This window comes from Pholis gunnellus, assembly GCF_910591455.1.
Source record: "Pholis gunnellus genome assembly, chromosome: 8".
Classification (NCBI taxonomy): domain Eukaryota; kingdom Metazoa; phylum Chordata; class Actinopteri; order Perciformes; family Pholidae; genus Pholis; species Pholis gunnellus.
In genome coordinates this window covers 11,897,618-11,910,801 of record NC_136534.1, presented here as the reverse complement: position 1 = coordinate 11,910,801, position 13,184 = coordinate 11,897,618, and the positions used below count along the sequence as shown (strand labels likewise).

The 13,184-nt window shown below is 41.5% G+C and overlaps 1 protein-coding gene across 1 annotated transcript; it reads left to right on the top strand.

The window, feature by feature from the left end:
• The first annotated feature begins 5,549 nt into the window (after positions 1-5,549).
• On the top strand, positions 5,550-11,146 carry irx2a (iroquois homeobox 2a). The gene is made up of 3 exons (XM_079163955.1): positions 5,550-6,052; positions 7,287-7,692; positions 8,478-11,146. Exons 1-3 carry the CDS (start codon positions 5,813-5,815, stop codon positions 9,338-9,340), a joined length of 1,509 nt encoding a protein of 502 aa, XP_079020081.1. The 5' UTR covers positions 5,550-5,812; the 3' UTR covers positions 9,341-11,146.
• The last annotated feature ends 2,038 nt before the right edge of the window (positions 11,147-13,184 follow it).

Below are 13,184 nucleotides of genomic sequence, written 5' to 3'. Positions count from 1 at the left end.
GTTACTTCTGAAGCCAACAGCCATCCCACCTAAATCCCCCCACCCTCCACCCTGTAGATGAATGAGCCCTGTAGCTGTATGCTACACACCAAATGATTTGTTCTCAAGAATAGAATTATAATAGTAATCATAGTTTTTTTAGGCTAATAGTCCTGCCGTCCTTATCTTTGAACTCAATGTAACCCTTCATGACACATAGTGTGTACTTTGTTAAAAAAAAAAAAACTGTAATGTTTATAGTTTTCAAGACAGCACTTGACAAAGACGTTTTCCAACCATGAGCTGGGAAGCAGGCACACCGTTCTCCTTGTCTTACCAATTCAGACAACATGTCAGAACAAAGCAACTTAAAGACTTGAGTTTCACTTACAAGTGTGGTTCTTGTTTTCCTGCTTTTTTCAAGAGGAATTACACTTCAAGCCCATCGGTTTACTGCTTCACTTCCCTCCCCGAGAACTGTTTTCCTCAACATCCATGTCAGTTAGCAGCATGTTAAACAAATCACATCTAAGGACAGAGCTGCCTTGTGATTTTGGTTACACAAAAACTATGATAAACAAGTACAACAGCAACAGTGCTAGCAGCATCACATATTCAAGGCAACGAGGCAACCGATGTTCTCCACTTCAGCACATCAGAGGCGTCCCTGCATCAGTCGCCCTAAAGGTACCCGTTTACAAAGTGATAGGGCTTAGGGTTTTTAACTCGGGGCGAGAAGCTGATTTGAAACCCCCTCTGCTGCCAAGCACATGGACGGCTGCTGATTAGAAGAGGGTTGGCAGCAGTGGGCAGATGCCAGGCGGGGAGAAAGATGACGGCCTGTCGCCAGTCTGCCACCCAACCCCTTACCTCCCCCAGCTGCCCCCTCCCCTACTGACCCTCCCCCATTGTACAAAAAAAAAAGACCAAAGACATTTCAGCGACAAACCCGAATGGGGGATGGGTTGAATTGTAGTAGTGCTTTGTATCAAAATGCAGCAAATGTGACATGCAAAGACATAATGGACATGCAAAGACATAAAACATTGACTTTTTTGTTTACATATTTCAGTTGTTTTGAACATATGAAGCTGACAATAAGTCTGCCTAGCTGACTTAGTTACACAATTGAAGATCACAATGCAGTTTTTCTTATTCCATCTTCACGCCCCCGCACAAACACAACACTTTGTGCAAGTTTGGGATACTGAACATTCCTTCACCAACCCACAGAGGATTTTGAGCTTTTTTGGGTGTTTCAAAATCAAGAGAGTAAATAGTCATGTGGAGAATAATGTGTTCTTCTCGACTGATGCAAAATTGGGACTTTGTCCATCTAAGATGAATAAACCTCAATCAATATGAAACCATAGGATGAGTTCAAAGTTAAGACTAAAAGGTGGGAAAACTCAATGCACTGTTCTAATAAGTGTCAACAGCGTGGAGGCAATGGTCACTGTGAACAATAGTCCGGCTCCGTCAGGCTTTAATCATACTGCCATATTCCTGACCATATTGATTCCAGACCAGCTCAATATGGCTACATAACTAGTCCATTTATCTGTTAGTCATGCACCTACAGCTGTGTGTAGCTAGAGTGTTAGAGACACACACACACACACACACACATGCATTTACACTTTTATCCAGCTCCACCCCATATTGCCCCCAAATGCACCCACATAGTTAAAACACAAACCAATGCAAGTCTTGTAAGTTGATGGAAGGCAAAAGGGCCACAACAGCTGCACTGCAGAGCTTCAAACCTCAAACGTGTATGAAAAATGTGAAATCAATATTTATTTAGTCATATGTGTAATAAACAAAGGGCATGACATCAAAGCTATATCCTTTGGCTATTCAATTCAACTTCTGGCAATTTACTCTACCTTAAAGGGTCAGCAGTTAGCAATCATCAGCCAATCCAATACAAGCAACTCTGCCAGTTTGATATTATTCAGTGGTAAATTCTGTTGGGAAAAAAATAAATGAGAAATCAATATCTGTTTCCTTCATTCATGAAGGGTGACATTTTTCATAAAACGACTGATATGGAGTTATATGGAGTGAGCAGAGGTAGAAAAAGTTATTTATCCATTAATATTCATATGTATTCATAGTATGAGATCAATTAATTACAGGTGTGTCTGATTTATTTTCCTTTTTGCAAATATTTAAAGCTAAATAATTTGAGGAAACTTCTTTTAACTGTGACATTAAAAACAAAATGAATGGCAAAACCTGTTGGTCTTTTAATATTGCACTTTTATTAACGTATACTTATTAAAGTAAAAATGCAGTTCCTCCTATAGACATTCAAGCTAATTTTGAATATTACGTCAGTAAAACAAGCACAAACTTTATTTTTCATCCATGTTAATAACTTATTACCACTCACCTCAACATCATCAACAAAAGTGTCATACCGTATTCACACACAGTGTTGAGAGTCACCACAGATCCTTTGTATTAGTCTGAAGTGGCGATAAGGTCATGCAGGACGGGGTATCTGTATGACCCTACATCTTCTTACTTGTCTTCCTCTCTGTCTGTCTGACCTGATGCTTTTCTGTCTTGCTTCATCTGCTTGCCTTACTGTCTCTATACTCTCGATACTGTCTTTATCTGTCTGTCTCTCTGTCTGCCTTGTCTTTCTGCCTGCCTGTCTGTCAATCGCCTATCCCTCCCATCTCCTATATCTCCTATATCTCCATCAGCCTGGGACTAAAATATCGTAGGAGCTCCAGTCTGTCTGAAACTGAGACCTGGAATGCACTACTGCGGAGTTCAACACACACACACACACACACACACACACACACACACACACACACACACACACACACACACACACACACACACCACAGTCATACACCTTAACAGACCGACAGGTGCACTTTCACACTGACAAAATGCATATGTGCACATAGAAATTTACATGCACACTCATATACACGTACCATTATATAAACTTACACACAGGCAAGTGAGAAAAAAGGTATATGTGCATACACACGCACACACACACACACACACACACACACACACCACACACCTACACCCACACACACACTCACCGTGATGGTACAGCACTAATGTCTAGCCTATGGTCCGTGTGTAGAGGAGACAGTGCCCCCTGGTGTGGGCCAAACAGTACTCCCAGTCAGCCACATCTTGACCCAGTCTATGTTAGGAGCGCTCTAATTTTACTCTTCTGGGATTGATTAGTCCTGCCTGAAACAATGAAACCATCTATATCTTCCTGAAAATACAAACCATTTCCTGAATAGAAGGCAGACTATTAAAAATAATAGAGGGTACAATATATGATCAGTGTCTCCAAAAACATGTAAAACTTACTTAGGCTGTTTACACTGCAGTGAATGATCATTCACATAGCCCTGCATATTGAAGGCTAACTGACAATATACTGCTTCATCCTTATGATGATGGTGTTCACTAGGTACTAAACTGACTTGAGTACACTGTCCAGTTCGGGAATATGGATACACCAGTACCACAGCTTCAAATGCAAAGTGTTAACTATGCTAAGCTTCCAAAAATGCAATCAGAAATTAGAAATGAATTTGCTCTTGTATATAAACATTGCTGTGACCAAAAAAGCAAGTTCATTTCCTTTAACGTTAATCTCAGGAACAATCGTATCATATGTACTACAACTGATGTGATTGTTAGACTTATGTATTTGACACTAGTCTCAGAAAAAGTACTTTTATGGTTGATATAATGTGTCTGTTAAATATTTATTTGCAAAATAAAGATAGCAGTTGGATTGAAAAAAAACCCCAGTATGAACAGATTTTTTAAAATATGGTTTATTTCACTCATGGGTGCTTAGGTGTGTACTTACAACATACTGCAATTCCTGACATGGTCTACACTTAATACACACATTCATTATGTTGTGATAACAACAAGTGCTATTAAACATCATGTAATAGTCATAACACTGCCATGTCACCTTTCTCCTTTCAATAGTCTAAATGGAAAAATTGCATCGGTATGTCTGCAATTATGTTAGTATTTGAAAACAGGACATTATGGGATATTGTGTATTATGAATCAAAACTAAAATATATTAAGATTACTTTTTGGGCTAATTTTTGTGTTACAACACATGTGTATATATGTATATTTAGGTGTAATAAATAAATGAGTCAGTCCTGCTAACAGGCGAGCTGTATTGCACCTATTTAAATTGTGCTGTTGCTGTTTACAACACTGTCAGACCACACTGCAGTAGAGGAACAAGCACCTGATAGATGAACACATTCATTCCGATGAATACTGATGAGGAAGACTGCTAGGCCACTCATCTTCCCAGTAGTTGCCACCTTGACTGCTCGTTCCAAAACCGCTGTCACAGTTTCAGGTTTCCACCATGCTGTGCTGTATCGCTTGTCTCCAACAGAGGTCATTAAGCCTGTAATCACAGTAATAAAGGACAAGGCTATGCCCTGTTTAGCATGCAGTCCAAAAGTGCGTTCAAAGACACACAACGGTGTAGACAAGTGAGTGCCCAAACACACTGAGTGCATGAGCAAAAGCTGTCAAACTTGTCTAATACAATTGCGCACATTGTTACTTGGTGTCTGTATAGACTAGAGGAGAGGATGTCCCTCATACAACAACAATCACCACCATCAGCTTCATTATTCCTGATGAATGTGATTGTTATAATAAGGGATGAGTGTATTTGAGGTGTGCTAAGTGGTAGAAATTAAGGAGCCGGGTACGCCTCCCGCAGACCAGACCGCGCACTTCCTGACGAGCGCGCACACGTACCGGTGCTCGCATACATGGATGTGTCCGCGTCTGATCGTTGGATTTACGAAATAGCCAGCTGCAAGCGGAGAGCACTGGTCATGTCTCTCTCTCTCTCTCTCTCTCTCTCTCTCTCTCTCTCTCTCTCTCTCTCTCTCTCTCTCTCTCTTGCACAGTTGTAACGCAGTAACAGTTGTGTGTGCACAGGTGTGGCAGTTTTGATCACACAGACGCTGTGTGCCACACTCAACCCGACCGTAAAACAAACAAAATTGATAACCCAACGGCACAAAAATGATGATTAAAACAGCCGAACTAATTGTGTTCTTCTCTTTCTCTCCCTGTCAGACTGGTGCTGCAAATATAACAAGCAATGCACTGTTTTGGATTTGAATTGCCATTATGGAATTGAAGAGAAAGCATTCGAAATTCTGATACAGATCATCTGTGCGGTGAATTTCCAACAAAAACATTTTGAACAAACGAATGTGCATGTGCAACAGTAGCATTATTATCTCATCCAGTTGGTAGGCCTACTTTTGTTTGATTTTCTTCAGAGAAATTGGTCTTAAAATCACGTTAAACTAAACGACTCTCGTTAGATGGCTGGTCCTTACTTTTTGCAGTGTGGAGTCTTGGTTTTGTTCCGAAGCTCCATATCTATATGGCAGAAAGGGGGCGGGGATGGGATATTCAGATGAGCCGGAGTGACAGGTCCAGTTTCCCCCAATGCTCTGTGTGTCTGAAACTCCACTGGCTCCTTCCCTCCTAACTCCTCACTTCATAGTGCTGCGTACTAAAAACATCGGACGCTAGGGGATCAAGACGCATGCCACATTGCCTCTATGTGGGCACTTTAACAGATCTTTCGGGGTTTTTTTTCCCAGTAAGGGGGCTGTGGAGGGAGGACTTTTTGTTTCCATTGTCTGATGACTGTTTGCATGGCTGCTTATTGAGTTGATTGTTTATTATTTTGGCTGCTGTTGATCGCCGCCCTGCGCGTTTTTTCCTCCCGTTTCGGAATCGGCGACCTATCCCGCGCTCACCAATGTCCTATCCTCAGGGTTACCTCTACCAGCCCCCGGGCTCGCTGGCTCTTTACTCGTGTCCGGCTTACGGGGCCTCGGCTCTGGCTGCCCCGCGAAGTGAAGACTTGGCGAGGTCGTCCTCCGGCTCAGCCTTCAGTCCTTACCCTGGATCGGCTGCTTTCTCCGCCTCGGCTGGTGCAGGCTTCTCCAGTCCGCTGTCATACTCCACGGATCCAACTACGGGATTCCCATCCTACATGGTAAAATACATTTATGTACGATTCTGTATGATTAGGCTCAAAACACGGAGAAATTGTCGGCGAGTTTAAGTCTGGAGCTGTCTTTTAGTTTAGCTGCCTGTCGCTGTCTTTCAAGGGTGATTCAATTCGTACAGCTTTGCAATGTTTTTGTTATGATTCAATCATCAGTAAGTACATGCGGAACTTTTATTGGGTGCACGGTTGCTATATTTGTAAATGTAATGGCCTACTCGTCGGTTTCTTACTTTAAACCTCTTTGGCTTAAGTAGGATTTTTAAGCATGAGCTGCAAATTGTAATGGCTTGACCAACGCTAAACACTCACTGCGCAGCTAATTATGTAAAACCGAACACCAACTTAGATTTTTATTTGAGCCTTTAGCCTCTAAGCAGTTAATTTGTGTGCCATTGGAAATTAATATGACACAAGCTATTACTCTTCCTTCCACAGCAGTCATTAAAATCACCAATGGATGAAGTCGCTGACTTTATTCTGAGTTGAATAAACGGAATTTTAACATGAAAAGCAAGACGTGCAATGCTAATGTCACAGGGCACTTCAAGCGTTTTATGAAAGGTGCATAGCAAGTGATTTGCTAATGGGATTTGTAATGCTGCAAAGAGAAGATATGTTAACACATCGGGGCTGCCACCAAACAAAAAGCAGCCACTGCAGAAAATGATGAAGTTAATAGGCGATTAAAGACAATTGGAATTTCCTTTTTATTATCTTAACGGCTATATTAACAGGAGCCCTGTTGTTAGTTAATCTGATAATGATCTTAACCATTAGTTAACTATTAGTTTGTGCTTCTCTGCGGCCTGCTTTTACGCACGGTGTGTTTACTACTCTTGCTTGGATTTTAGTATTTTTTTTTACTTAACCAGTAGCTTTGATACAATGTCAAAGCACAACATTAAATATTGATTGCTTGCTTATTTTTAACAATACACTGCTCGTCATTATGAAGCCCAGATGATTTATACTAATACAGGATAAGATCTGCCGGTGCATTTACACTATACTCTCCAGCCCGTCTAACCTGTTCCGACAGGTTCTAATAAACAAATGACTGTTCATTTATTTTGAATGTATTGCTCCGTGTTTTTAAATTATTTTAAATTATGTAGGGTTGTTTTGTTAGTCATAAGCCACATTCATGACACATTTAAAATAGAATATCATTTTAAACAACGCTGGAAAACACATGATGACTTTTTCAACTTTCCCCCAGAGCTCTCCGTATGACGCGCAAACGTCAGGCATGGCCGGGGCATTAAGTTACCACCCATACGGGAGTCCAGGGTACCCCTACCAACTCAACGATCCGGCATACCGCAAAAACGCCACCAGGGACGCCACGTCCACCCTAAAAGCTTGGCTGCAGGAACACAGGAAGAACCCGTACCCAACGAAAGGGGAGAAGATCATGCTGGCCATCATCACAAAGATGACCCTGACGCAGGTCTCCACATGGTTCGCCAACGCTAGGCGGAGGCTCAAGAAGGAGAACAAGATGACATGGGCGCCGAGGAATAAGAGCGAAGATGAGGACGAGGAGGAAGGGGACGGAGACAGGAAAGAAGTGGAGCGCTCTGAAAAAAACCTGGAGAACAGCGAGGCTTCAGCGGAGGATGAAGGTGGGGTATAATCTGGCGACCGAGCCAATGATCCATTTAACAATTCGGGGTACGATGGGTCTCAAAGGGAGGGAAGGGATGGATGCCCCTCTTATCTACTGCTTAAGTTGCTTAGTGCAAGAACACTGATACAAATAAAACTAAAATAAGAATATGTAATTATCAATTCATAAAAAAACCATACAAATAATCTGGTTTGAATATATATTTTTATCTAAGATCTGGTTTCATGTATTGTTTTAGTACCCGTGTTGATTTATAAATATATATATATTTTAATGTGAACAAGGTTCTAAGACTAAATGACTGAAGTCAAGGTGAATGTTTTATTTTCTTTAACATGATTAATGGCAGGTCATTGGAAACGTACACATAACAATCCCCATGAGTGGCCTTAATGTTAATGTTATTAACCTGGTGACATTTTTGTATAATTACCTAAAATAAGGAAATAATTATTGGCATCATATGAACTGCTTTTAATCGTAGCCTACTATTTAAACTGATATGACTAATAATATCGTACCCTGGTTGATTGGAAAACATTATTGATTGCTTTGATTACACATGGACAAGGAACATGGGCAAATCTACAACAAAATAGGTTTTGGGATATTTATATATATTTAGTTGAATTTCTCAGCTTCTCTATTTGTTTTTTCGAATTTGGCTTATTATTATTGAATAGGGTATATATTTTCTCATATATATCCTTGGATTGTATATCTTTATCTAATTATTTACATATTCCAATCATTATTATTATTTTTCTCCTCCTGTCTCAGGTATCAGTTTGCACGTCGACACTCTGACGGACCACTCCTGCTCGGCAGAGTCTGACGGGGAGAAGGTCAGCTGTCGCGTGGGGGAGCTGGGCTCTGACCGGGCCGGCGACGAGGACGGCGACCAGAACCATGAAGCGCGAGCTCAGCTCTCACCCGTGTCCGTCACATCGTCGCCTCTGACGGGAGTAGAAGCTCCGCTTCTCGGTCATCACCACCACCACCACCACCACCTCCAACAACTCCACCATCTCCACAGCCAGCGCGAGGATTTGGCCCGAAGCCTCATCAATAACAACATTAATACCAATAAATCGTCTTCCTGCCTTGATAGCAGACCCTCACCTCAGAACCCTACGGTCAAGCCCAAATTGTGGTCTCTGGCGGAAATTGCTACCTCGGACCAAAAGCAGCATCATCAGCAACTGGGGCAGAATGGGCCACCAAATTGCCCCTCCTCCAGCGGTGGCCTCCTTACCCCCCCTACGTCTTCCACCACCTCCCCGGCTGCCAGTTCCCCCTCCCTCTACCCGGCCCCCTCCATCCTGGGAAGACCTATTTATTACACTTCTCCCTTTTATAGCAATTACACAAACTATGGCAACTTCAGCCCCCTGCAGGGCCAAGGGATCCTGCGGTATACTAATTCATCAGGAGTGAGTCTGGCTGCTGCCGCCGCCGCCGCCGCCGCTGCTGCTGCTGCAAACGAGGGTCTGAGCTCCTCTCACCAGGCTCTGGAGGCGAGCACAAACCCCAAACACAGGCCAGACTCTCCCCTCGTTAAAATTAACCCAAACCACATTGTTGTTGTCGAGCAGCAGCCGCATTTCAGACCCTCAAATTTAGAAGCAAAGAAAGGTACGTAATAATATGACGCGCTGAACAAAATGATAAGCATTTTGAAAATTAATTTAATCTGGTGTTGAATCTTGAGATTGCATTTTTTCTTAAATGCAAAAGTAAAACGAGTCACTTGTTTGCAATGCAAATCAACTGGGTTTTCTTTTTGTCACTTTCATGTGTCTTAGTAGTCATGCCATGGGATGCAAAATTAACACTTCTTTCAAGCGAGCTTGCATGAGACAGAGGTGGGATAATCTTCCACTATTTGCGGATTATCACTTGTTTTAAAATGACTACGATTTTAGGAGTGAATATGTGACTATGTTACTTATTGTAATTTATATTTTACAGCACCGTCAAAGCAAACGAACATGTATGCCTATAATTCGTTGTCAGCGCAGTGCATTTTCTGGAATAATCAATTTATTATAATTTATATATATTTAATAGCAGCTACATGTATTTTGGTCTGTCATTAAATCATTAGGCATTGCATTAGAAAGCACTAGCCATATGTTATAAGAAAAGTGTAGGCCTATACTGCAAACACATGTGCAGTAGGCTACACTTGCAGATAAAGACATTAACATACACCATGGAAGACAGGCCTCAAATCAACCTAACCACACACACTGACGCACACACGCGCGTGCACACACAGTGGCAGTTTGTGAATCCAATAAGTGGAGAAATGTTGCCATACCTTTGACCAGGAATCGTATTTTTGAACGTTTCCTCTGATGTGTGTGTGTGTGTGTGTGTGTGTGTGTTCGCGCGCGCGCCCGCACAGCAGGCCCCAAACTTTATCTTTCAGTTGGATAATTATAATTACACAGGGTCAGCCCAAAGCAAACAAATCACAGTTTGCTCTGTGCATTCACTGGGGAACTTTACAGATGCTAATGTCGCTTGGGTTATTGTGTTTTTTCTGTTTTGTTTAGTTTTTTTTGCCGGTAATTAGGCAGTGGGGATTTTAATAAGCACTTGCAGTATCGATATGTTTTTGGTAGAGCCAGCCTGAGAGAACTTTGTGTTTCCTGAGGTTGTGGAGGGAGTCGATCGTGTGGGATTTTTTTATTTCCATGGTCTGCAGGTAGGTGTCACAATTGCTTTGACTATAAAGCGAGTAAAGACACCACCTTTTGGCCCCATGTTTTAACCCCCATAACCTCTACTTCATACCGGATCTAGTGCCACCATTGAGTCGAATTGAAAGCTGCTACCACCTCCTCAGCTCCACAGAGGCTGAGACACTCTCTACATCACCTTTGTGAGATTATTGATGTATTATTTCATTGCTTGTTTTTTTGACGCATTGTGGATACTCTTGACATATGCTGGTTTGAAAAACATCTCCTGTTATGTGATTTACATGTTATTGCTCAGGTTCCTATAGTTTGCCACGGTATATTATTTTAATACATATTCACGTGTGGAAAACATAATTTGGCCTTTCTGTGAAACCATATTTGTAAAAGGAGGAGTCTTGGGACGCAAAGCGAACGGGACTGAAGTGAACTTGAGGACTTCAAAGTGGAAAAGCCTACATTTGATATTTATTTTTTTAAGTGATGGCGACATGATGCCTATAATTTATGCAAGTTGTATTGCAAAAATGGAAAGCTGACATCGTCTGTTTGTTTGTAAATATATAAACATATATATTATGGACGGTTTTTATTTGAGACGCATTTGGGAAGAAGCTACACAATCTTGTTATAAGGAGTACTTTTACTAATTTATATCTTTGAATGTAAATAAAATAAAACGCGCTGGTATATACTGGCGGGGTATGATATCCATTATTCAAAGGAGAAAATATTAAACTGTTTTCCCAACTATATCAATCTTGGGGAGTCATTTTTTTTAAATGTACAACAGACCTGTATTTAACGCTAAGGCGTTTGTGTATTTACTCTGCTCATTGTTCTTTTTATTTTTACAGTCATACGCAGATGGGGAATTCTTGATGAATATCGCATTTCATAAACATTATGAGTTTTCACAGATTGCACAATCCATTCTTTCTAAATGGACCGTGATTTTCTTTTAGGGCCTCATTCTGGTCAGGGAATCTCCCTCGACCACATATTCACGACCTTGATTGGGATAAACGACGTACTTATTTCATTTTTCTCCTCTTTTCCTTCCCTCGCCCTGACACACATTTATTTTTCAGTGTGATTAATACTGCCGTGGGACGCATCGGGCATTACTGGCTCCCAACGGGGCCCATCCCTGGAGCTTTTTAGCCTGGTTCAGGATGGGTCAGTGCTGCCTGCTTCATTACGACACGGCATTGAGCAATCCATAAAAGTCTATCTAAGCATCTGCCAGCTCCAATGGGCTGTGTGATGGGCCCTAATCGGACAGGCTTTCCTCTGCTTTTCATCACGGCTTGGTTATTACAGCGGCTTTAGGACACAGCTAATTAAACAATTTAGAAAAAAGCTTAGATTTGAGAACGTTCATTTATTACTATTGTTGTTATGAAAATAATAATAATAATAATAATAATATAATTATATAACAATTATAAATAGTATTGTTATTATTAGTAGTAGTTTTAGTAGTCGTATTAACAATTTTAGACACCATTCATTTTTTAAATTGAATTGAAGAAAAGAAAAGTATTTCCAATATTTTGTCACCCACACTTTGTAGAGTGTGAAACACTCAAAGATCAAATATATAATATTCCCAAGACTAGGCCTCCATCATCGCTCCCAGCCAGACTAAAAGCTAATCCTTCATTTTCCAGTTGAATTTGAGCTTGAGTGTTGTCCAAATCTCAAGGGACTCCCTTTCACCTTGGTTTTCCTCCTCCTTCTCCCCCCCCCCCCCCCCCCCCCCCCCCCCCCCCCCCTTGCCTCATCCAAGGAAGTAATATTTGGCTGCCATCAAGGATGTAGTGGAAGGTAAACCCACCCAAACTCAGTTAACCCACCGCTTAGGCTGACAGAAGACTTTGTGACATAAATGCATGGTTTACTTTTCCATGAATGGTGTCACACATTCAGTAATGTTATTAAAGTATTTTAAGGAGAAACATATTCAGAGAGGACTTTGAAACTGTTGCAATTTTGTTGGGTGTTCTTCCTTTGATTGGCACTGCCTGATACTGATGTATTGTACCTAGCTTCTTATTTACCTTTACTTCACCGGCAGCCACCAATGGAAGTCATGCACACTATAGCCCCTGGCCAGCTTCTTCTTCTTCAGCCCAAACACTTTCATTAGGAGCTGATTTATTGAAATGCATGCTCTATTCTCAGGTGGGTTCCCCCAGGGACTCAGCACTGTTGTCAAATAGCACCAGAGGCACTCTCTAAAGCACACAGAGTCCCTGCTTGCCTCTCTCCCTCCCTCCCTCCCATCCTTCACCCGCTGCTGCACCCTCCAAATGTCAACATTTGTTCTCAATAAAAAGAGTTATTGTTTCTGTTAAAAGAAATTGCTCAGCAACCGGTCGCCTTTGAACACATGAAAAGAAACTTCCACCCCACCTCTTTGTTTGATTGAGAGCAATGGTAGGTGAAAATGGGAGCAAGGCGTCCATTGCACATGACAAACCTCAAGCTGTGAAGCCGTTATGAAACGATTGTGAATTTATGCCACAATTAGTCACAATTGTGCAGACTTTTCTGTCCCTTTTGAAGAACCCGCTCTTTGCCTCATATTCGTTTAACTATTAGCAGAAGAAACCAGGGTGCCCTTGATGGTCTAGATATTGATCCTCAAGGGCAAAACAGACAATTTATCGTTTTACAAAGTCTACTGAGTATAAGGCCGAGCTAAGCCTATGCTTTAGAGCGAAGGGACAATTTGAATTTATCGAAATATTTTTTAATTCCATGCATTGCATAT